The 25,278-nt window shown below is 35.8% G+C and overlaps 1 protein-coding gene and 1 long non-coding RNA gene across 2 annotated transcripts; one reads left to right on the plus strand and one right to left on the minus strand.

Moving 5' to 3' along the window:
* The first annotated feature begins 315 nt into the window (after positions 1-315).
* On the plus strand, positions 316-1,991 carry LOC148783542 (uncharacterized). The gene is made up of 2 exons (XR_016044505.1): positions 316-405; positions 1,726-1,991. It is a non-coding gene; the product is annotated as an uncharacterized LOC148783542 (long non-coding RNA).
* Positions 1,992-2,674: 683 nt separating this feature from the next.
* LOC18442799 (serine carboxypeptidase II-3) lies at positions 2,675-10,342 on the minus strand. Its single transcript, XM_006853012.4, has 8 exons — positions 9,937-10,342; positions 7,038-7,145; positions 6,627-6,901; positions 4,873-5,136; positions 4,638-4,750; positions 3,649-3,741; positions 3,268-3,373; positions 2,675-3,033 (listed from the first exon to the last, which is right to left on the minus strand). The coding sequence occupies exons 1-8, from the start codon at positions 10,310-10,312 to the stop codon at positions 2,890-2,892; spliced, it is 1,479 nt and encodes a 492-aa protein (XP_006853074.3). The 5' UTR covers positions 10,313-10,342; the 3' UTR covers positions 2,675-2,889.
* Between the last annotated feature and the right edge of the window lie 14,936 nt (positions 10,343-25,278).

The following is a 25,278-nucleotide window of genomic DNA, read 5'->3' on the forward strand; positions in this document are numbered from 1 at the left end:
CCTTGCCCTGAGTTATACATCTTGTGTGGAAAATATCAGAGGGAAGCCATGGCTCCTCTATCACAGAATATCAGAGGGAAGCCATGACTCCTCTATCACCTTCGAGGGTGATAATAATTGCATGGTAACAAGAAAAAAATAATACTACTTATCTTTTCTTTGTCAAAAAAAAAAAAACAATTGGCCCCCATTGAGATACAGGTTAGCAACACCTAATGTTTTTTGACTTTGTAGCAAATTTTATGTCGAATCTTCAGGGCTTTAGAGGAATTTTTGCGCTTCAACTTCTCAAGAAGACTGACATATTGGGTTTTTATCTCATAGTGCTTATGGTGCCCTTTCAGAAGTTGGGTAATTATAGTGATTCAACATCGGAGCAAAACATTATAATCACATGAAGTTGAGGTATTTTTAGGGTTATTTTCAGAACGAATTTTTTCTTAATTCATTTTATCTAGGGAGAAAGTGAAGTTCGAGTTTAATTTTAATTGAAAGTTCTATTTACATTAGAATTAGGGTTAAGAGCTCTAATAAAGTCCATAAATAGGGGTTAAGTTAGTGTTTTTGTCCAGAATTGAATTACTGTTTCAGATACTTGAGGAGAGGTTATTGTGTTTTTAGTCAGTTTTTTGAGGAGAGCAAGAGCAAGGGATTATGTATGCATTTGTAGCCAAGGATAATTCATGTCTTATTTCTATTATTACCATTGTTATGCCTTTAATGTGGAGTTTGGGGATGTTGTGCCTGAGAATTTGCTTGATACTATCCCACTTTTGAGAGATTCAAAATTGTATTGATTTGATCTCCAATGCTACACTTTTAAACATAGGTAGGTAACTAAGTTGTTAAATAAGAGATTTACTAGAGTTTGAGTCCTTGTGCTATTCATACCCATTTAACATCAAAGAAAAATGGTTCTCGGTATATGTGTGGGAAGATTGGGTAGGTACATCAACATAATTATTATGAAGTACTGCTTTCCTATTCCTCGTCTTGATGATATTGTAGTATATATTGTCGGATTCCAAGGTCTTATCTGAAATTGATTTCAAGATGATCATTAGATTCATAATCTGGTGCATAACAGGCGCCTGCAAAGGAGAGATCCAAGATCGATTCTACAACAACTCGTTGATCATGTTGGTCAATCAATAAGAAGAAAAATTACTTGAAAGGGAAAGGAACATTCGCCTTTCCAGCCCTAACCATGCCACTGCTCCAAGTGGGGCTGCACCTCTACAAAAAGTAGGGGTCGTCTCTACTACACCAGAGTAGGAGGGAATATTTTCAATTTCATTAATCAAAATACAATTAACTACTACTTCTATTACATCAACGTATAATATCTTGATACGATCAGTATCCATTCAGGAGATGAGTGGAAGACCACCTTTAAGACCTAGTAGGTTTCTTATGAGTGGTTGGTGATTTAGTTTAGCTTGTCTAGTGCCTCGAGCAGCTTTTTAAGCGACATGAATTAGGTGCTTCATCCTTTTATTGAAAAACTTGTGGTTGTATATTTTGATGATATTCTTGCTTACAAGGCTGTGACAGGCTCTGGTCCGTCCTAGCCCTATAGGCATAGACGCTTGCAATCCATATAAGCCTTCGAAGTTAATAGATGGTGTCTCATGATCATTTCTTTGTGATATTAATGGGTTTGAGGACTCTAGTGCTCTTTTGTATATATATTTTTCCTTCTAATGTTTTCCTTTGTGATGCTAGTGGATGGGAAAGGTGAAGTGGTTGGAGTTACAGGACCTGCGATTTTTGTATTGTGAGTTTTTAGATTGTTATGTCGTAGTGTTCTTTGGATCTTATGTATAAATAGATCTTGATGCCCATCAGATGTTATGTTTGAGGTAAAATAATGAAACTCTAAGCATTTGTTTGTGTGTGGGCTGTGGGTCTCTCTTTCTCTCGTCATTTCTTCAATGAATGTTTAAAGTCCTTATTTCATAAATGGCATTTAATGGTATGTTAATTTCGAATGGAGATAGTCATTTCTGTTGAATGTTTCCGATAGTGGTTTAGAAACCAGTGGTTTGGAATGAGAATAGCCGAGCTGGACCGAGAATTGGCCCAGACCTACCCCATTCTTTATCACAATAGGGATTCAGTCCATTCCTGTGGACTCACCCAGTTCCATCAGGGAACAAGGTGATTCAGACCATTCGAATGGCACAATTCCTATACATTATACTTTTTCATTTCTTTAGCATTCTTATTTTTTCAAAATTTTTATTTTTTTTTATGGACCAATTCTCAAACTAGAGAATTAGTCCAATTTGCTGATCTGGATTGGCTATTCGCCAATCCAAATCGATTTTCCAGATGGCCAATTCGCCGATGTGGGTTTCTGAACACTACTTTTGAATCCTATCTCATGTGTTATTTCATGTTCTATTAACTTTAATTGAGATGGGTTTTCTTGGATGATATTTGAGGTGTAAGTTTTCAAATAGGGAGACAGAAATTTAAAGCAGGATGTAATAACCATGAGTCTATTGGCTAAAACTTTGATCATATAATACCCATTCAAGGTTTATGTATTATTCTTCCTTTAAAGAAAATTTGTAGCACCCAGCTTTTAAATTTTCAGCCCTCCTGTAAGTACCAAACTATGAGAGAGAGAGAGCCTAATCCACTGTGGAGAGAGATAGTAGAAAGAGAGTTCAAACTTCAAAGAGTAAATAAATTGCACATCTTAGATGCAAGAGAGTAAATCAACTGCCCATCTTTAATGCAAAGGAGAAAATAAGCTGGGCATTGTGTGATGCTGAGCATGTCTATGCCTGTAAGTGGACTGTACAATTCATCCTGTAAGCCAAATCATATGAAAGTGTTCTGATTTCCCTTCAAGCTCTCTTTACATGCATTGCAGGTTTACTAAGAAGGCAGGGGCTTCCCCTTGAGGAAGGCATTAATGAGGGTAAGAGATCTCGCGGGTTGGTAGCTAGGGACCTCATGGCCTGCCCCTCTGACAGTAGCGAATGTCAATCCGCCCTTGTATATCACACTATACCCTCCAACCTGCAGACATAAAGAAGAAAAAGAATTTTTTTAAATTCCATCGTCACAATTACTTCTAGCTATTAGATGTAAGACTCGCTAGCTTGGGTTGTGACACAAAGTTTGAGATTTCTGTTTTTTTTTTTAATTTGAGCCTAGTCAATGACAAGCCAATGGAGGAGTGATTGTGACCTCCTAGTACTAAAAGTAAATGGTCTCTTTGTATATTTTTTCTTAATGGCTTAAGAGAATTACCTCGCCTTTGGTGTACCAAGGGTACCAAGGAGTTTGAATTCCGAGGTTAAGCTTGTTCACTGAGGACCTTGTGCCGGTCACTGGAACCCTACCGTCCGTATCACCACTGCATGAATAAAGATCATGAAATTCGGTTGAAAGTTAGGAACATTAATTGTCAGTAGAAGTAGAGAATAATGCATTTATTTTCAAAGAAGTTTAGAAATTTTCAGTCAGAATTGTTCAGTAACACATCCAGTGACTTGCTCAGTAGTACTAATTTAAAGTCACACAAATCAGAATTAAATTATAGCTAATCTTCCCACACTGAGTCATTGACAACTTAGGAGGAAGTTTTGAAATTGAATTAAAATAAAGGTTGTAAATTAAGGTGAGGATTACCTGTAAACCAATACCCGGATTCCACGGGCAATAAATTCCTGTACTAGGGGCAGGATCGTATCTACGGTATCGGCCCATGTGGAGATGACAGAGCTACAAAGAAAAACATAAATAAGAATATAATTACAATTATCTAGAACTACATATTCATGGGAAAGTACGGTATATACAACAGCCTGTGTTGGTATATTGAACAAAAGACTGAACATCTCAGACAATTGTCATATGAGCTATTGCACTAAGCAATGTCATCCACCATTGATGAGGACTTCCTTTAATCCTCACCATCCAATGATAGGGATGGACCGAGGATGAGAGCACTGAGCACTATATATTCTTTAGTGGTGTATGGTTAGAAATCTCTATATGGGCTTCCTTAGTTTAAGGGCAGGGAATAGCAGAATTGTGCCAGTGAATGAATTTACATCATTATTGGTATTTTTAGGAGTTCTATATTTTATGATACAACTAATGAAGTTTCCAAATTTCCCCTTTATCTTATTTCAGTAATTTTTGATAAAAAATTATTATGTAACCCATGAACAAATGAAATAACAATTTACGGGACGAAAAAAATGAAGAGATACATAATCTAGGAAAAGTAGCCTTTTAAGTAGGGTCTCAAATGCAATTGAAAATTCAAAATGAGTGTACTACTAACATCTTTAGATTGTGAAATAATTTTTTTTTGTTTTTGTTTTTGAGGAACATTCGATTCCGAAATAATTGTTGTTGATAAACTATGCACAAGGGTGGTAAACCATGACTTCAACCACAATGCCACTTATATGCCCCAAGATTTTCAAAGTTCGACAGGGTATGAGATATACATCTATTAGGTGTAGTTTTATAAGGTGACAATTGTAGTTGTAGAAGTAAAGTTGCGATATTCTATTTTAGTTAGTCAAAACTATAAAAAAAAAAAAACAAAATATAGCATCAAATCTATACTGTTCAAATAAAATAGATGATGCGAATAAAATGTTTACCTGCATCCGCTCCAAGGATACGGTAAGCCAGTAACATTAGCATGGAAGGCCTTCTGAACCGCAGGAAGATTGAGGTAATTTTCCACGTAGTTACTAGTGCAAGGATCAAATTCCTGAGCATAACCACTCTTTCATGAGAGAGAGAGGGGGGACAAATTGAACAAAAAATGATAAAAGAAGATATTTTAGAGAGAGAAAGTATAGTGTAGAGAGAGAGAGTATAGGTGTAGGGTACCCATCGCCTAGAACAGCGGTGGGGCTTTGTGAGGACAGCGGAAATGCAAAAAGGGGCATAAATGTCGTAAATGTCGAGTTGATCGAAAACTTTATTGGCCTCCGAGAGCGAGGCGTTGCACTGTGAGTTCGATGAAGAGTTTGGAGCGAAATCGCAATGCTTGCGGATGCCATCGATTGTTTCATCAGAGATGAGAGCGTGGTTCCAAAAGTACTCATACATTCCTGGACCATCTGTTTCATCGTTCATCACAGCGTTGCCCATCTGCAAAATGCATCCCAGCTTAGAGTGGGCACTCCATCTTTCTCTCTCTCTGCATTAGAGAGAGAAAGAGAGGCTAAATTCATTCTCTCTCTCTCTCATGCGCACAAAAATTAACCAGGCACAAGAAACCTGTATATCATTCTTTGAGTTCACTTTCACTTGTTTCTTTTGATTATTTTATGATTTTCTATGGGAAAAAGTTTATATAGAGCCCAGGCTCTAAATAATTAAATTAGAGCTCACCTCAAAAATTTAACTAGAAAAGATTGTTTTGAAGCCCAAATATCCTCAAATTGATCTCTCAACATTAAAATGCATAGACATAAGAAAAAAATGAATTTCAAGTTTTAGAAATAGTGCATCTTGTAACGCATTTTTGGACTATCAATTTCAAATATTATCAACTTTTTATAGATATGCTTGGTCTACATTATTTTTGAAGCTTTAAATTTTATAATTAAAAATAAAAATGTATTTTAAGGCTATCTCAAAAATTTCATGTATTAAAACCTCATTTCTCATCACTATTTGAAGGTGTGCTTTACTTGGATTGTTTAGAGCCTCGGCTCTATACAAATCACACCCCTACGTATCCATATTTTTCTCTTATTTATTTATTTTTTATGATTTTTGTCTCCCATCACTTTCTCTTCGTCCATCACGCGCATGCGCACGCACAATTGGGTTCTATCCGTCCTCCACTTATGGCTTCTTGGACGGATGGTTTATCTTTGACCATACCATGATTTGATAGGGCTGCAGCCATATTCAAATAAGTAAAGCCTCAACTCATAACGTATTGAAATTTGGAAAACCTTTATATCAACCATCTCGAACATTATGTTATGTCTGTAGAAGAAGTTAGGATTTCAAGCTTTAAAAATAGTATATATTATAACAAATTATCTAGACCATCCATTTTTCTCTAAAAATAAGTGTTAAAAGATCTATAAGATCTATACTATTTTTTTGGATTTCGAATATCATTGTCAGTGTCAGAAATTGATTTTATAGTCATTATAGATATTTTTGTTATGAAAAGTGGAGGATTTGAGGTGAGGCTTTATTTTGTTCCATAAAGCCTACGCCTTATAGAAACTTTATCCTTTTTTCTTTACCGCCCTTTTCCCCACTTTAGAGTCTACAAGTACGTGCCTTTGTGTTTGACTCCCTTTTATCTTCTAGATGACCACTTTCCTCACTTTATCCTTTTTGTTTTTCATAAATTTATCAATATATATAAGTAAAAGATGCACTAATCAACATTGTACTCATTTTCTTTGACTTAATTTTAAAATACTCATCAAAATCACATGACCATGTTGTTAAATAGTTGATAAGTTGGATATATTTTGATAATTTTCCCTTTTTATTGAAGTAATTGACTTGTCGAATACTTAATTCACTTCAACTCATCTTAGCAACAGTATAATGGTTCAAGAATTTCCTATATTGTTTTCAATAAGTTAAAGGGAATGGTCGTTGCTCACCGCTATGCCTCTGAGATTGATTAAGGCTTTTTCGGCCATCTGGTTATGCCTGAGCACTTGGTAAGCGAGTTGTGGAACATAGTGCCCTGCATAACTCTCACCAGATATGTAGAACTCCCGGTTCTTGTATTCTGGGAATCTCTCAAACCAGTTGATCAGGAAAATGTAAGCATCTGATGCAGTTCTCTGATCGCCGCTAAGAGCATAATCAGTGGTGGTGTTGGAGTAAGAGTAGCCAACGCCTGCTGGGGACTCCAAGAACAAAACATTTGCCACTGCATACATCACACGATTAGAAGATAAGGGCCTCTTTCTCTCTCTCTGAAGTAAATATAAATACCTCTCTCTGACTTAATATATCAGAAAATAATGCTCTATCTAAGAGAAGGGAGGAGGAGTTGAATTTGTAACCTTTGTTCCATGCATATCTGTTCTTGTAGAGTGTCTTCCCATCACTTTGAACTCTAAAGGGTCCCAACTCCTCCATTGCTCCATACCCAAGTGAAGAGCACCCTGGACCTGTACACAAAATTATACAATTTAACACATCTGAACTGCAAATTACAAATATATATATATATATATATAGTCGAAGCACCACTTAAGATTCATATTTTTACTTTGGACACGGTTTCTATGAGTCAATGTAGAAATGAGTCACATCTTAAAAATATATTTTGGAGATGGATTTTTAAACTTAATTTTTAAGGACATGTAATCTCTAACATGGAGATCATTAATATGAAAAAATAAATAAAATTCAAAAATTAGAAATAAAATTTTTATTAAAAAAATATTTGGACTGTTAGTTTGAATTGTTTTTAGAAGGACCACCTGCTTGCATCCATCTTTAAGATGGATGCTTCATACCTTGGGACCGCATTTCCAGTATGAAACGATTTTCTTTTTACTTTAATTGTTAAACCTAATAGGAAATCACTCTTTGGGCTACGACTAGTTATTTTTCGGCATAGTGAGAATCATGGTTCCTAAAAACAATTGTAATTTCTTTTAAAAAAAGGAGGAATTGAAATTTATTGATTCAGTTTTAAAATTGTAAGGGATAAATTTAAAAATAAGAAATAAATATTTTTTATTATTAAAAGCAAATTTTTGAAATATCTAGATATTTTTTTTTTCAGTTTTGAAACTAATGTGATGGTTCTCTTTCTTGAAGAACTTATTTGAGATAATTGCACTCAGCCTTCAAAATAAAATTTCTAACTCTTAATTTTTATGTTTCTTGTTAAAAGGAATCTTTTAGTAGAACAGTACAAAAACTGAAGAGTCATCTTTAGTGGGTTGGGAAGGAGCAACACTGAGGGCCCCAAATCACATGGCAGACAAAGTGTAAAATTTTTCAATGAGGGCAAAGAAGATTTTGTGAAAAAGGACCACTAGGAAAGGGAAAATGGAGAGCAGAAAATTAAAAGAATAGCTCATCTATGAAGGTCATTGTTGCACGTGGAAGTCTTCCATTAATATGCCTTTTTGAGTTAGAACATGGAAATTTTGTCTCTTATTATTATTTAGGGGTCTATCAAACTACGAGTACCCATGGGAAAAATGTGATTGTAAAGATTAAAGAACAATAAAATTTGTGCCCATGGGATGATTTGAACCCTACTTCAGAGAGAGAGAGAGAGAGAGAATGAAACACTTTTAAAGTGGTCCAAATGCTTTTGGAAATGTTCAACATACCCATCACCCTTGTCTATTTTTTAGAATTTTTTCTTTCTCCAGGCACTCATCATCATCTATGGAAATGGAAGGAAACAAAACACATAACCTCTTTTGATTACAAAACCCAAACTTTGGTGGTGATCCTCTCTTTCACATTTTACTTATCACTATTTAGATCTAATGGTCCGTGTAAAAATCACCATCTTCTAATGGTACTTTGATGAAAAGCCCTAAAAGTAATAATAGCTTTCTTTGACAAGGCAAAGAAAATCAATGGCATGCATTGATTAATAAATGTTTATCTAAGTTTCTAAACAAGGGATACTTCCCCAACTATATAAAAGTTATATATACTCTCTCCCATCAAGCCGTCCAAATTGGATCAAGTGAGCTACTGACCGTTTGATCTACATCTGACACGTCATAGTATTTTATTGTAATTTTTTTTACAAATCATATGAAAATAAAATTTGGTACATGCTATTATTTTAATGGGAAGCACCTAAAAGAAATATAAAAAATATTCTCGATCAAATAAAATGGTCAAAATACCCCTAAAAATTTTAGAAGTATTTTAGTTATCTTATTATTATTTTTTTGCAGTGTGAGTTTAAGAGATGAATGAACGTCCAGGTGTCAAATATTTTTTGAGAAAAAATTAAAAATAAAATAGTGTAAAGGCATTACATTGTAAATGAGTCCATCTCAGCTATCTATTTCTATCGCATGGCTGGACACGAAGATTATATGACTTCTATATAGTAGGGAAAGTATAGAAAGCTTTCCTAACTCTAAAAATTCGGTGTGTTCTTTAATAAATGTGTCTAAACCATAGTTAGACAGTACGTGTATACAAGAAGTAAGCATTAATTGATTATTTCAATAGAATCAGAGCCGAAAAAGGGGTCTAAACCAGAGCACAAAACATAATCAGGATTAGAGTTGAGGTGGTAGCACCACTTGAGATGCAGGTTTCAATTTGAACCGACTCATTCGACAACCACTATTTCTAAAATAGGTAGGGGCTTGTATTCCCCACTGATCTATCAAAAAAAAAGAAAGACAACTTTCAAGAAAACAAAGAATTTCTAAAATAAGTAGGGGCTTGTATTCCCCCAAAAAAAAAAAAAAAAAAGAAAAAAAAAAAAGGCAACTTTCAAGAAAACAAAGAATTTCAATTAGCAATGTAAGGAATAAAAAAAAAACGAATTTGAAACCTTGTTGCCGGTAAAAGGGGATACATTTTATTTTGTAAATTGACGAAAACCAAGAAGGATAAGCATTTTTTTGAAACTTCTTCCTTGTTTAAATTGTGAAATTTCTTCCAAAACTCTGATTCTTTTCAAGTAAAATAGAGTTTAAGAAACTATTTCCCAACTAAAGTGCATCATTTTATTGTATGATATTTATACTGTGTACAAAAAAAAGGAAGGTAGGAACAGGTGCATCGTTCCTTCAAGCATACAAATCAAACTCCAAATTTTACCTACGGATCACAAAAAACTAATTGTGATCCGTAGGTAAAGTTAGGGGGCATGCTCAGAGAGAGATATCCCGAAAACATCGGTGTGTGAGAGACTGAGAGGGATACCCAAAATGAGTGTGTATGTATGTGTGAGAGATATACCTCCATTGAGCCAGAGGAGAAGGGGCTTAGAGAGAGGGTCAACGGCCTCAGCAAAATAGTAGAAGAGCGCCCTCCCTGCCGTCTCGTCGAGGGTCACATAACCAGCATACTGCTTGAATTCCACACCCTCAGGCTGACCATGCAACCCACCAACAATCTCATCTTTCTCTTTCAACCCGTGCTGAGGCAGCGCACGCGCTACCTCTCCAAAAGACTCCCATTTCTGCACCATCTCGACCCTCGACTCCCCCGTCATTTTGGCCTTCATGAGCTTCGTAAGTGCCTCACCCTGTCCGGCCTCACACGTGCCGAAATGGCACATAACAGTGGCCACTGAAACAAGTGAGTAAAATACAAACTTCCTTAAACCTTCCATGGCTGCAATGCCTGAAGCTCTAAGGGGTGCCCTCGTTTTATAACACAGGCCTCACCCTTATTTATCTCTTTTTTTTTATTTTTTCCTAAAATGAAAAAAATAGGATTATGGTTTTTTTTTTCTTTCTATTTTTAAAAGGAAGTTAATTCACTAAATGGTCTAAGTTGATCAGTATGAGTCCTCGAGATTCTTGGATGTATCCGTTTATCTTTTTCTTCATTTTTCTTCGGAGAAAAAATCGATGGTAAATAGGAAGTGGGGTGTTTTCTCTTCATTAAATTGGATAGTGAAAATTAAATTCTATTTTAATAAAAAATAAAAATATTATTTTCCATTTCTTATCTGTTTTGGGGGCGTTTTTCTTTATTAAATTGGATAGTGAAAACTAATTTCAATTTTTAATCAAAATAAAAAGATTAGTTTCCATTTGTAGTCCGATGCTAAATAGAAAGTGGGGTGTTTTCACTTCATTAAATTGGGTAGTGAAAATTATTTTCAATTATTAATAAAAAAATAAAAAGATTAGTTTCCATTTCTAATTCGATGGTACGTGGGGTGTTTTCTCTTCATTACATTGGGTAGTGAAAATTATTTTTTATTATTAATCAAAAACAAAAAGATTAGTTTCCATGTTTTGGGGGTGTTTTTCTTCATAAATTAGGTAGTGAAAATTAATTTCTATTATTAACCAAAATAAAAAGATTAGTTTCCATTTTTAATCTGTTTTTTTTTTCTATATATGGAAGCTGGTGCGGTCCACCCATATTGTTAGCTACAGTTACGCTGAGTCTGGACCCTATATTGGTTTCTACATTCTCCAAAAGGTTGACGAATATACCTAAAATGAGATTATGGAATCAAGAGAATTTGTCCCAAAAAAGAAAGAAAACAAACATTATAAAAGAAATCTGAGTGCGAAAGCAGTTGCGCGACGTTTTTTTGCAAGGTAAAAAAAGTAAATCAACGAATGCAAGCAAGAAAATTGATGCTCGTTAGCGCCCTTGCTTCTTGCAAGAAAACGGATGCGCTAACGGCGATAACGCCCCCTTGCGTCTTGCTTTCGTCGGTCGATTTGTTGATCGCCTCCGCCCCTGCTGCCATCTCTGCTGACGAATTTCTCTTTAAACAAACATTATAAAAAAAACAAAATGAAACCCTAATATTAGGTGATCTGGTGAAATTGTTATTCCTATTTTGTTAATTTGTACGAATTAGAGGGGGGGTAGTTCCACTTAGCTTTCTTCCACGGAATTAATAAAGTTACTTAACTTTCTTCCAAGACACAATAAAGTTAATTAGCTTTTTTCCACTACATGGAAATTTTGAATCTTATGTAATAAAGTTGTAAACCTTGTTCAAACAAAATCGGTTAAAGGGATGATTTGACTGTTAGAAGGTTGAATTGTAAATAAATGAAAAAAAAATTCCCACACTAAACTTCTCTATAATTGGGTCGGGTAGACCTATGGACCCGGCGGTCTCACTTGAACTTTGCCCGGCAGAATTTAGAAGCTAGAAGGACCATGATTCAGCTTGACTGCCGGTAACAACATGGGTGGATTGCACCCAGCTCCAAAAAAAAAAAAAAAAAAAAAAAAATAAAAAAAAACAAGTAAAATAGAGGAAAAGTAAAAGTGTAACTATTTATTTTTGGTATGAGGAGTTCCCAATATGGACTATTAGATGTGAAATCAAGGGGCTGGGCATATGTCAATGACTAAGCATAAAGTCCAATATAAAAGTTTTTTAATGTTGCGACCAATATTAGAAAATATGACCTAGGAACGGAACCCAGCTGTGGGCCAGGTCCGGGTAATCCATAACCGGCCCGGGTAATCAGGCAGTCCCCGGACGACTTAAAAGAATTTAAAAGAATCTCAAAAAATTCCAAAAAAAGAGAGTAGAGTATGTTTAAAGTATAATTAAACAAAATGTATCTGAATGAATGAGATAAAAAAGTAGTGAAAATTAGATTTTGAAAAATCAATTTGTGCCGAGGGATATTTTAAAAACAATCCAAACAAGATGGGAAAATGTACAAATAAGTATTTACGGCCAAAAGACTCCCCAATCTGTTCCAAAACATAGAACACATAAAAAAATTATATTTCAAACAAATTTCTTATTTTTTATTTTGTATTATTCTTTTGAATTTTTCTTAAGTTCTAGGCTCGACCACCCTAATCAGCCATGGCCAGTGGTCGCTCCCGGGTAACCCGGCTGGGTCTTAGTTCCAGTTTTGCAAACACTAATTGTGTCCTGCTTCAAACTAACAAAATTCACATCCAATGACTAAGACTGATTATGTCGTCATTATACCAAAAATGAATAGTCTTATAGTATGCAATCTAAAAAAAATAAAAAACACATTAGAAATAGAAGTTACCCTTATTAATTTGACTAATAACTCACTAAAAAAGGTGTTTGGGCTAGAAAACTGTTCAATTGGTCATCTTGACATGGGGAATATGAATATGAAAATAATGGATTTTGAGTCCTTAAAATAGTGCGTTTTGTAATATATGATTTGGATCATCCATTTTCTAAATTTTTAAGCATTTATAGATCTATTTGACTTATAGATCTGATTTATCTACACCATTTTAGACCTTTGAATTTCATAATTAGGGAAAGAAATAGATTTAAGGCCGTCGCAAGGATTTTCAGCACCAAAACTGCATCTTTCGACATGGTTTGGGGGTGCATCTTACTTTGATTATTCCTGGTTCACGCCTTACATAAGCCTCATCCAAAATAATGTACGATGAACGATTAAAACCACGGTTTTATGGAATCCGTAACCAAAACGTTCTTTTTCTATTTTTCTTTTACTGATGGTTTTTTCTCGTTCTGGTTTGTGCATGATGAAAATGAAATCAGCGAGATTCCATTTCGAAGTTACAATCTTATCTTACATATCAATATTCAATAAAAGAAAATTGTTTCATGCGAGCTGGACTTCATTTCTACATATGCCGTCAAGAAAGTGTAAAGCATTAAAGATGGATGCAAGTAGGGGTTTCATCTAAAAACAATGGAAACTAACGGTCCAAATGTTTTTTTACTAAACTTATTATTTTTAATTTTTAAAATTTATTTATTTTTTCATATTCACGATCTCCATGTTAGAGATTATATGTCCTTCCATCTTAAAAATAGATTTATTAAGAGGCTTACATTTCTACATATGCTGGCTTGGCCGCATAGAAACCGGTTCCTTCAATAAATTCCGTTCATTTGGCCTTTGATATGGCGATCGTGGAAGACACCAATGCAATTCACATACCTTTTAACTAATTCTATAATGGAGATATCCCAAAACCTTTTTAAGAGACCCCAACAATTAGGCATATGCTACCGATGCTAAAGGTTTTTTCACATTTTCAGAGTCTGATGCTCCAGGCCGAAATTCTGCACTGGCTCTAATTTTTTTTTGTAAAATACAAAATGCTCCTTTTATAGGTAGAAATTATAAAGAAAGCCAACCAATCTTTATTTTTTATTTTTATTTTTCAAAATTACCCATTAGTTTGAGGATGGAATTCTTAATCCAATTTTTTTTTTCTTTTAGTTTTTTAGTTTTTTTCATTAGTAGGGGAGTGCCCCATGCTTCAGGGCAGTTCCCTGCTAATGAAAAAACTAAAAAAAATATATTAAAACTTTGGTCCGAGAATGTCCTCGGATCAAAAGGCAATTTTGAAAAAAAGAAAAAGAAAATAGGGTTGACCGACCTTTTTTGTAATTTCCACCTATTGGAACCTTTCATATTTTAATTTTTTTTTTTGGGTTTGTATGTAAATCAGTCGTATCTTTCATCGATTGGAGAGAGAGAATAAATGAGCTTTTTGCTAAATATGTTCATCTGTTTCCTGAATGTGATTTAAATATTTTTCATCCATTTGCATGCTGCAAATGGCAAACATTGGTGGGTTCCAGATTATAATACTCTTTGAGCTCCAAATTTAGGAGGCATCGCATGTTCTGATTTCTTTTTGTATAAATGCCAAATACCTTGCTTCTTATATATTTGATTAATGGAAAATCAGTTAATGATTTTTTTGGAATCATCTCTTGTGCAACACCATGTACAATTGATGTTTAGAAATGGATGAAGTTTTTACATGTCTTAGGCTTTATGAAAACAAAATAAAGCCTCACCTCACTTCCTCATTTGAAAAGCACTTTTGACAACAGAAATCTCCTTCAGGACTCTAAAATCAATTTTCAACACAAGCAATGAAATTTGAAACTAAAAAATGTACTGATATTACGGATCTTTGAACACTTATTTTTAGGGAAAAATGGATGGTCAAGATAATTTGTTACAATATACACTATTTTGGAGCTTGAAATCTTAATTTTTTTTGACAACCATAATATTCTTGCTGAGATGATCGATATAAAAATTCTCCAACATTTGAATTGCAATATTTGATGACTTATGAGGTAAGGCTTTAGTTATTTGAATGGGACTACAACCCTATCAAACCATCTTCCTAAGAAAATTTCTGAAGAAAATGTTGGTTAAGCTTTGGATAGTCTACGTGAGGACACCTTAGCCTTAGCACTGCATTAATTTCTTCTTTGTTTTCAGGTCACTAATTATTAATAACTTAATAATAATAAGTGATCTGAAAACCAAAACACAATTCCTCAATTAATAATAATAATCAGTGATCTAAGAACCAAAATCGACTACCAGCTCAATCACTTGGAAACCTAAATTTGATCGACGGTTTGGATTCAAGTCAGGCTACTCAATTGGACCTAAATTGGATGAGCAGTTTCGATCCAACTTAGGCTACTCGATTGGCCCGGCACTACGGGCCCAAACAAGGTTAGAAAATCAACAAAAATTGATAAAAAAACAATTTCGTGTGGTTTGTGAAAATGGTGGTAATGTTACATATTTTGATGCAATTATCAAAAATAGTTAAATACACAGAGTTCGGTACTCGTTTGAATACTACATAATCATTTCACAAGCTAAAATAGAGTTAGTACTGATTTATTTACCTAAAGTAAAAAACTAGTACTAATGAGATCTATTGGAATACTCCAATATAAAAAATGAGTAAACAAATCAAAATATATAATATAGAGCTAATATAAATGACGAGGTGACTTAAAATAATCCCCAAAATTGTGATCCAGAACATGCGTCTAAGTGAATTTATTGATAAATGAGTTTGGGTGTTCAGAATCTTGAGAACCAAGCGTAATGTACATGCCATGTCAAAGTTAACAAGTATTGTAAACGTATGTCCTGATCCTCACCCAAATTACCCAAGGCTATCTATCTCCTCCAATATCTCTCTCAAGTTGTGGTCTTCCCACTCTTTGTTCCTCCTAGTGTACCCAAGGCTATCTATCTCCTCCAGTATCTCTCTCAAATTGTGGTCTTCCCTCTCTTTGTTCCTCCTAGTGTTCTAAGACTCGATCGGGGCCACTCGGACTATACCGAGTAACTCGGCCTCGCTTCCTTCTAAGTATGGAAATCAAGACCTCTTATAAAGATGTACGTTGACACGGGATGGCCTAACCAATGCGCCACTCGCTACTTGTTTGATAAAAATGGCACTTATATTACATATAACAATTTTTTTCTTTATTTTCTTTTAAAAAATGAGCTAGATTCGGACTAGTTACTCAGACTTGTCTGAATAACTCGCTTGGGCCAAATTCCGAGTACCTTGGCCGAGTCGATTTTTTGAACATTGGTTCCTCCTTCTACCAACTAGTTCACACCTTCTTCTTCATAATCACTGCCCATCAATTCTTGCAATATGCGTTTATTAAGTAAGATTCCTCCACTCCTACCATCCACTCCTTTGCTAGATCCTTCAAAAAAAATAGACAACCTAGGTCGATTAGATCACAATTTGTGAAATAAGATTGAATTTTTCATATATTTTAGTGAACAAATACAAACAGTATAAATAAAGAGAAGAGAGGGTCGAGTTAGTCGATCCCAGTAAAAAAGGATAAAATCTTTTACAACAGAATGAATCAAATATGTTACAACTAAATGAGGAATTCGAAATGCAAATGAGGAATTCAAAATTAAAAGGTATCATAATACTCCCCCTCAAGTTGGTGTGTGTAGATCGATAACACCCAACTTGTATTGTACATACATGAATTGCTTTTTTCCAAGCGGTTTGGTGAATATATTGACCCTCTGGTTATCAGTTTGGAGGTACTAAGTGTGAATAACCCCAACTTGCAACTTTTCACAAACAACATGACAATCCAATTCGATATGCTTGGTGCGCTCATGGAAAACGGGATTGGATGCTACGTGTAACGCAGCCTGATTATCGCAGTGTAGTAGCATTGGTTGTGAGTGGGTATTGCCCAAGTCGTGAAGAAGGTATTTAAGCCAAACTAGCTCGCAGGTGGTTGTTGCCATGGCTTGATATTCTACTTCGACAGATGAACGAGAAACGGTGGACAGTTTTTTTGTTCGCCAAGATATGGGGCTGTTTCCAAGAAAGGTACAATATCTTGTGACAGAGCGACGGGTAGCAGGACAACTAGCCCAGTCAAAATAGGAGTAGCCAGTGAGCTGTAACGTATTAGAGGAAGGCATCAAGATTCCTGTACCTGGACTGGACTTGAGGTTGGCGAGGCATTTGCATGAATTGACTAAGCATATTGACCAAAAAAGTAATCTCTAGTTTGGTGATGGTTAAATAAATAAGGCGACCCACAAGTCGTCGATAAGGTCCAGGATTAGAGAATAAAGTGCCATTATTAGCTCTCAGTTTGAGGTTCTGCTCCATAGGAAATGAGACGGGTTTGGCACCAAGTAACCCAGTTTCTTCCAAAATGTCCAGTGTGTATTTTTGTTGAGATAGGAAGATGCCTTTGTCTGAGCAAGCAACCTCGATTCCCAAGAAATACTTAAATAAACCAAGATCTTTGAGTTTGAATTGGCGATGTAAGAATTGCTTGATGGAAGAAATAGTAGAAGAATCATTCCTGGTGAGAATTATGTCGTCAACGAAGACTAGAATGACAATAATTCGGTTTTTGTTCTTGAGTGTGAACATGGTGTAATCGGCCTTAGATTGTTGGAACCCTGCTTGCAGAAGTGAAGAAGAGAACTTAGAGAACCAGTTGCAGGATGCTTGCTTGAGTCCATATAAGGACTTCTTTAAGCAACATACAAGATGGTATCCATGCTCCCCATTTCAAGAAAAGCTGGGGAAAACTGCATATATATTTCCTTAGCTAACTCACAATGGAGAAAAGCATTATTGACGTCTAACTGAAAAAGGGGCCATCCTTTTATGGCAGCAATGGCAAGTAAACATCGAACTGTGACTAACTTGGCTACGGGGGCAAAGGTCTCGTTGTAATCGATGCCTTCAGCTTGGGTGTACCCCGTAGTTACATGCCGTGCTTTGTAGTGCTCTACACTTCCATCAACATTTTACTTAATTTTGTGACCTACTTACACCCTATAACATGTTTTCTGGGTGGCAAGGGAGTAACAATCTAAGTATGATTTTTCTCTACTGCTTTGATCTCAGCAGTCATGGCATCCTTCTAACGAGTATCTTTAATAGCAGTAAAAAAACTTCTAGGTTCATGATTAGAGGATATGGAAGCAAGGAAGGCTCGATGAGTAGGGGAAAATTTGTTGTAGGAAACATAGTGAACCAGTGGATATTTGGTACATGTGTTAGAATAGCTCATGAAGGGTGATGGTCTGTAGGCAACATGAGAGCACTTGTAATCAGCAAGCCATCTCGGAGGTCTGTGTATAAGTGCAAATTTGCGTGAGGATAGTGGTGATTGTGTGTTGATGGTAGCAACAGAATCCGAAGCAGTTGTTTCAATGGTGGTTAATGGCAGCTCTATCATGGTAGGTGATGACAGGGGCTCAGTGTGTGCACGAGTGGTGGGCACAAGAGGTGTGTCTAGGACTGTTGTAGAATCAACATCCTCGATGATGGGGATAGGAATAGATGAACTTAGAATATCAATATTTGTAGTGGTTTGACTGGATAGGAAAGGGAATTGGTCCTCATGGAAAGATTTTTTGTTCATCAAGATAAAAAACTTTGTATTCTGTCCATATGGATAACCAATAAACACACATTTGTGTGCACAAGGGGCAAACTTATCATTTGATTTGGTGTGGGCATAACACAAACAGCCGAACACACGTAGGTGTTGGTAGGTTGGTTTGACATTGAACAAGATTTTATGAGGTATTTTATCTTGTAGAACAGGAGAAGGGAACCGGTTAATAAGATAAGTGGTTGGAAGGATACATTTTCCCCATAATTTAATAGGTAGACCAACTTTCAAGGAGATCCCTGTGTTTGCATTCAACCACTCCATTTTGTTGGGGCGTATTGATGCAGGTCCTTTCGTGTAGAAGTCATTTCTCATTCAAAAAATTACGCATTTGATGACAGAGGAATTATGTCCCATTGTCGGATCTCAGGGTGTTAAATTGGTTTTCTATCATAGCACAAAAATGTTTTATATAGGAGAATGTTTCACTCTTCAATTTCATCAAAAAAACCCACGTGCAACAACTACAGTCATCAACGATAGTAAAAAATATCATGCACCAGTGTGTGTTGGAGTGATGTATGCTCTCCAAATATCAAATTGAATAAGTTCAAAAGGAACAATACTTCTATTAATGCTAAGAGGAAAAGGCTCTCTAGTTTTCTTGGCAACATGACAAATTTCACAAAGACAACAATTATTTTCAGAGAAAAGAAATAGAACGTTCGTTAGACAAATTTTTTAAGCGCTTGTTGTATGGATGTCTGAGTTGGTTGTGCCAAAGGTGGACTGGGGACACTTGATGACAGATATGCTTTATTCCTGGGTTCTTGTAAAAATACAGTCTGTCACGTTCCTCACCCAGACCAATCACCTTCTTTGTTGCTAGGTCCTGAAACACATAGAAATTTGGAAAGAAAATAGCAGTACAATTATGGGTTTTGTTTAGTTTGCTAACAGAAAGTAGATTTTAATTAAAGCTAGGATTGCATAAGACATCTTTTAGATGCAGTGAAGAAGAAATAGAGCAATTTCCTATGTGTGAAACACAAACAACTTCACCATTAGGGAGACAGATAGATGAGAGTAATGCAAATTGGCTGTAGGTTTTAAAAAATTTGAAGGAGATGCCATGTGGTCGGAAGCTCCAATGTCTATGATCCATGAGGATGACATAGAGGGCAAAGAGGCGCAATATACTACCATACCTGCAATGTTGGCTGAAGATAAGTTATGATTAGCAGTGAGCAGAGACATGAGCTAAAAGTGTTGTTCCGGGGAAAGATGCACAACAATGGAATTGTGGGCATGTTTGCTGCTTTCTTTGCTGGAATTGTTGGCAGTAGCAGCACTGTTTTGGGTTCCCTACATGCTATGCAACTTGTGGCATTGGTTACGAATGCGACAAAAAATACCACAATGATCACAACATGGTCTATCACGTCCACGTCCTCCTCCTCCTCTACCATTGCCAAAGCCCTTGAAGTGACTGCCATAAGTACCACGTTCACGACCACCTCTATTGACATTGGAAGCAACCATAGCAACACCTTCGAAGGTTGTGGTAAACATTGTTGAATGCTACACTATCTTTCATCTTGCAAGATCAAAGCGTAGGTTTTTCTTATGGATGGTAAGGGGTCTATAGTGAGAATATGACTTCTTACAGTGGAATAGGTTGTATTTAACCCTATGAGGAACTGAAATACCCGCTCATTTTATCTCATCTGATAGCCTTCTTTGATCGCACCACAAGAGCACTTGAGATAAGGTGTTAGAGAATCCAACTCATCTTAATACCCCTTGAGCATGGTGTAATATTGCAGGATAGAGAGCTGGTCCTGAACATGATTGGAAATATCATGTGTAATAAGATAGATTTGGGTAGCATTAGTTTGTGAAAAACGCTCATGTAGATCCTCCCATGGAAGTACATGATGTTGTTTGTGAGGTTTTTGCAAACAACGTTCCAAATCCATGAGAGAACCATTGTGTTACAGCAACTCTAAGAGTGAAAAGAAGGCAAATTCTCCTCTAGTTGAACAATCCATCGATGAAACCGAGCTTGTATTTGGCCATGAGGGCTGCAAGCATAGCCTCCTTCCAAAGAGAATAGTTGTCTCCAGTGAGTTGTTGAGAAACCAATGTCATCCCTGGATTATCTGAATGATGAGGATAGAAAGGAGAGGAAGAGGAGATCGACTCTTCATAGCTTCCTTCAGAATTGGTCGTGTATCCACCTTCCATCAACATGAATGTAAGATAAAAGAAAGCTCCCAGCAATAGCTCAGAAGATGATGATGATGGGACAATGGCAAGGGTTTGTCAACCAGCGATGCTTGTCGTTGTAGCTAAGAGTGCCACAACTGTAACCAAGAAGAAAGACGAAACTAGTGATAGCGAAGAGAGAGAGAACTCAGGTCACCGTCGGAGAACCTGGGTGAGAGGCGACCACACGAAGAAAACCCAGGCAAGTGAAGGCTTTCATCCTATATTTTCTCTCTAGACTGCAATGACGCCCAAGGCTGGTAAGAAGCCTACTGAGAAGAATTCAGCAGAGAACTCAGGCAAGAGAAGGCAGGACAAAAAAATATTAGCTAATTGGCAGTTTGCTGCTCGTTCTAAGGAACAAAAAATGCATTACTTTTCAGAACTGGAGCACAAGGTTTAGACTCTGCAAAACTGAAGTCACCACACCTATCTGCACAGTTGACTCTGTTACAAAGGGATTCAGCTAGACCAACCAATCAAAGATGGGCTAAAGTTTCATCTCCAAGCTATGGAGCAACAAGCCCAACTAAAAGATGCACTGAATAAGGCCCTGACATAGGAGGTTCAACATTTAAAAATGGTCACTGCCAAGCCAACAATCTTGGCTATGAAATCGCAAATGTTCGGATGCCTCAACAACCATTTCAGCTCTCTGTTTATCAGTAGCTCAAAAAAATGAGTTATTTGGGAGTTCTTTGGACCTCTCTTATAAGGTGGTTTTAGAGCAATGGGTTTTCCAAAACCCTGCAAAAACTTCACCATTCAGGCTCAGGCATCGTCTTGTGTGAGCAAAGCTCTGAGATAATGGGAAAAGAGTCAAAAACCAAATATGGTAGAGATCAACTCAACTCAAGAGCTTGTTGATTCTCTAAAGAATTGCAGGAAATAAGCTTGTCATCTTAGATTTCTACTCTCCTGGTTGTGGAGGTTGAAGTAGCAAAATAACCAGAAACACAATGAAAATCAAGAGAAGGCGACCACCAGAGAAAACTCAGCCTACTGACGCTGAATCACAACCAGTAGTGACTACAAGTGATTCCTCCTATGTGCTCTGATACCATGTGAAATAAGCTTGACTTTTTCATATATTTCATTGAAAAAATACATGCAGTATAAATAGAGTTACAAAAGAGAGGGTTGAGTTAATCGATCCCAGTAAAATAAGGATAAAATCTGTTACAATAGAATGAATCAAATCTGTTACAACCAAATTAGAAATTCAAAATTCAGATGAAGAATTCAAAATTCAAAGGTATCGTAATAGAATCCTTAGTATTACTCCTCATTTATTTATCTTAAAGACCAACTTTTGAAGCTCAATAAATTGCAATATGTTTATTTCTTTGACCTTCACTAGTCAACCGATCATAGTTGATTCTGTATATACCCCCCATATGCTTGCAAGAGCATCCCACCTTTCAACATAGATGATTGAAAGATGGTGGGATGCTCTAGTTTATATGTGGGAATGCCCTCATATAAACTTTTTCCTTATATAGACTCAAGGTTGTGACCTTGTTTGTCACGGGGGCTTGAGTCATGGACATGTGTGGCAATGGATTACAAACATGTGCTGTAGTTCATATGAGCTGGGACTTTGGATAGGGAGCAGCAGAGAGGGTTCAAACATGAGTATGGGTTTGATCTGGCCCAACCCTATTTTTTTCTTATTTTTTGCTATTTTTATAGGGCCAGGGTAGACTCTATGGGGACAACTATTTTTTTCTTATTTTTTGTTATTTTTATAGGGCCAGGGCAGACTTTATGGGGACAAGGGCCGGGCCAGAGCTATGGCAGGCCCCGCCCATTGCCACCCTTAAGGAAGGCATGGCTTGGCTCTTGTAGGATTTGGGTGGGATAAGTGACACATGTAAGAACATAAGGAATTGTGTGGAGGAGATGGAAGGGTCGTGGATTGCACCAAATGGGAATAAGGATGTAATTTGATGATGTCATGCGTGTGAGAACCGAGGTATTGGATGTCATTAGCACATGGGAATCTCATTAAACACTTCATTCTTGTTTTTCCTTTTTTCGACGGTTGAACATCCTAACTTAGCCAAAAGATTGATGTGTATATATATGTACATTTTTGTGGAATTGATATAATTTAATGTAATGGATTGTGGAATGTATAGTTTACTTTGGCTCATCAAAGTCTGAAATGAAATGTTGGACAACAATGCATTGAAGATTAAACACACTTGAAGCTAACATGTTTCCAATATTTGCTATCTTTCTCTTTGTCGCGAAAGCTTATTACACTCCCCCACCCGTGTATATTTTTTCTACATCCCCTATTTCCCAACTGTTCAATCTAAATAGCTGGGATGGCTTCAGCCATAATGTCATAAGTGAACCAGTGATTGTATAATCTAGATTTGATGTTCCAAAGTATTTTAGTTTTAATTCTTTTTTTACTACTCATATGAAGACGATATTTGGTATATGTTATCATGTCAATAGGGCACACCTAAAAAATATTTTCAAAAAATAAATAACCAAATACCCCTGAAACTTTATGGGTATTTTGGTCATTTTATTTTACCAGAAATATTAGTTAATATTTCTTTGCAAGTGTGAGTTTAAGAGAGGACTAGATGCCCCAAATTTGATGCCAGAATATTTGTAAAAAATAATTAAAAATAACAAGTGTATAGGAGTGACATTGTGATTGGGGTCATCTCAACCATCCCATCACAGTCATCCCTTCAGATCGGATGACTGGGAGAGGGGGGATGCAGAAAAACTACATGTGTGGGGAAATATATAAGTTTTCTAGGAAAAATGCATGTGTGGGGAAATATATAAGTTTTCCCCTCTCTGTCAGTTGCACTCTCTCTATCTAAATTAGGGGAGAGAGCGGGTCTGGATCTGGATTCGAATAATATACATGGGATCACGATTTAGATCCAGATCCAGATCCAGATTACTATATATGCTATTTAAAAAATTATATATATAAAATAAAAATATCCTATTTAAAAAAATCGGGTTGGACGCGGATCCAGATAGGATCCACCTGCACCTAGATCCAATCCAGGTTTCAACTTTGACCTGACTTTGGGTCTGGATCCGGATTTCGGATCCAAATTTGGCGTCCATACTTGGATCTGATTACGAATTCTAGGTTTTGGATCCATATCAGCTCAATTCTTATCCCTAATCTTAATTTAGCATAATCCTTCAATAAAAGGTAATTACCTAAGAAGCATATAAGAAAGTGATTTAATTTCAAAATAATCAACAAAAGATACATGATCAGAACTTGAAAAGGTTACAAAAAGTAAAATGCTAAATAGTTCATCGAGATCAATAAAGGGGCTGGAAACGAGAGGGCCACATCGCGGGCGGTGCAGCTTCGCGGGCCTGGCAGTCTACTGGGCCTACGCCCACCAAGAAAATAAATTAGCACACTGAACAAGAAAAAGAAAGGAAATTTATCAAAATACATTTAACATTTAGGAGATGAATTATTTAAGGGTGCGGTTTGCATAGAGCCTAGGCTCTAAACAATCAAATTCGAGCCTATCTTCAAATAGTATCGAGAAAAGTAGTTTCAATATTGAAAATCTTTCTGACAGTCTTAAAATATATTTTTATACTTATTTATGAGTATAAAGCTTCAAAAAATGATATATATCGCCATATCTATGAAAAATTGAGAATCTTGAAAATTAACGGTCCAATAATGCGTTACAAAATACACTATTTCCAAAACTTGTAATCCATTTTTTTCTCATGTCCATGCATCTTGATATCGAGATGATCAATCTGAGGATATTTGAACATCAAAACAACCTCTTCTAGTGAAAATTTTGATGAAGGCTCTAATTTGATTGTTTAGAGCCTCGGCTCTATATAAACTTTTCCCATTATTTAATAGTTTATTACTTTTTATCTCAAATTAAAAAAAACTCATAAAATATACATAATTATGAGTTTGAAATATGATATGGATTAAATGTTAAATAGTTGAGTCAGAAATTAGCCTGTGATACTATGCAGGCACGTCCACATAATGGCTTGATCCACCAATGGTGATTGAATGTTAGACTTACAATCACTGCCGTCCAGAAAAAGGCACGTTGCTCAAGTTCATATGCGGGCCCACAGACAAACTTTATCTGAAGGACACAATTCTATGAGTCCATGTAGAAATGAGTCCCTCTTAAAACTTTATTTTTAAGATGGATTTTTGGATCCATTTTTAAGGATATATAATTAATTTTAAAATTAAATATAATAGTTTTATAAAGAAAACATTTAGATAGTTAGTTTCAACTGTTTTTTGATGGACCGCCTGTCAGTTTTAAAATAAATGCTTTATACCTTTTTAAATTCTTTATACCTCAGGAGGACACATGTAGAAATGCGTCCCCCGACTGATGAAATAAATTTTCTTATCTAAAAGGGATTCGATGCATAGGCTGCACATAAATTGAAAAGTTTTTATTGTAAATCAACGTAAATGTAAATTATTTCAACTTTTATTATCCCAAACTTGGTCTAAAATAGTATTTTAAAAATAAAAAATTTCATAAATTTTTTTAAAAGAGTTATGAAGATAATATATCACTCTTCTGTTTTTTTGACTAATGTTAACTAACTTTATTAATAAAAGAGATTACATTGGCATAATTACATCATCAAAGACCACAATA

Source organism: Amborella trichopoda, chromosome 1 (genome assembly GCF_054954075.1).
Source record: "Amborella trichopoda isolate Santa Cruz 75 chromosome 1, AtrichopodaSantaCruz75HAP2 v2.0, whole genome shotgun sequence".
Lineage (NCBI taxonomy): Eukaryota > Viridiplantae > Streptophyta > Magnoliopsida > Amborellales > Amborellaceae > Amborella > Amborella trichopoda.

What these genes read in the sequence shown, in the direction of transcription:
- LOC18442799 (XM_006853012.4), bottom strand. Translation starts at nt 10,312, where the DNA reads ATGGAAGGTTTAAGGAAGTTTGTATTTTACTCACTTGTTTCAGTGGCC. An exon ending in CAGATATGCATGGAACAAAG is followed by an intron (nt 6,902 to 7,037) that starts GTTACAAATTCA and finishes TGATGTATGCAG; the next exon opens with TGGCAAATGTTTTGTTCTTG. An exon ending in ACCGCTGTTCTAGGCGATGG is followed by an intron (nt 4,751 to 4,872) that starts GTACCCTACACC and finishes GGTTATGCTCAG; the next exon opens with GAATTTGATCCTTGCACTAG.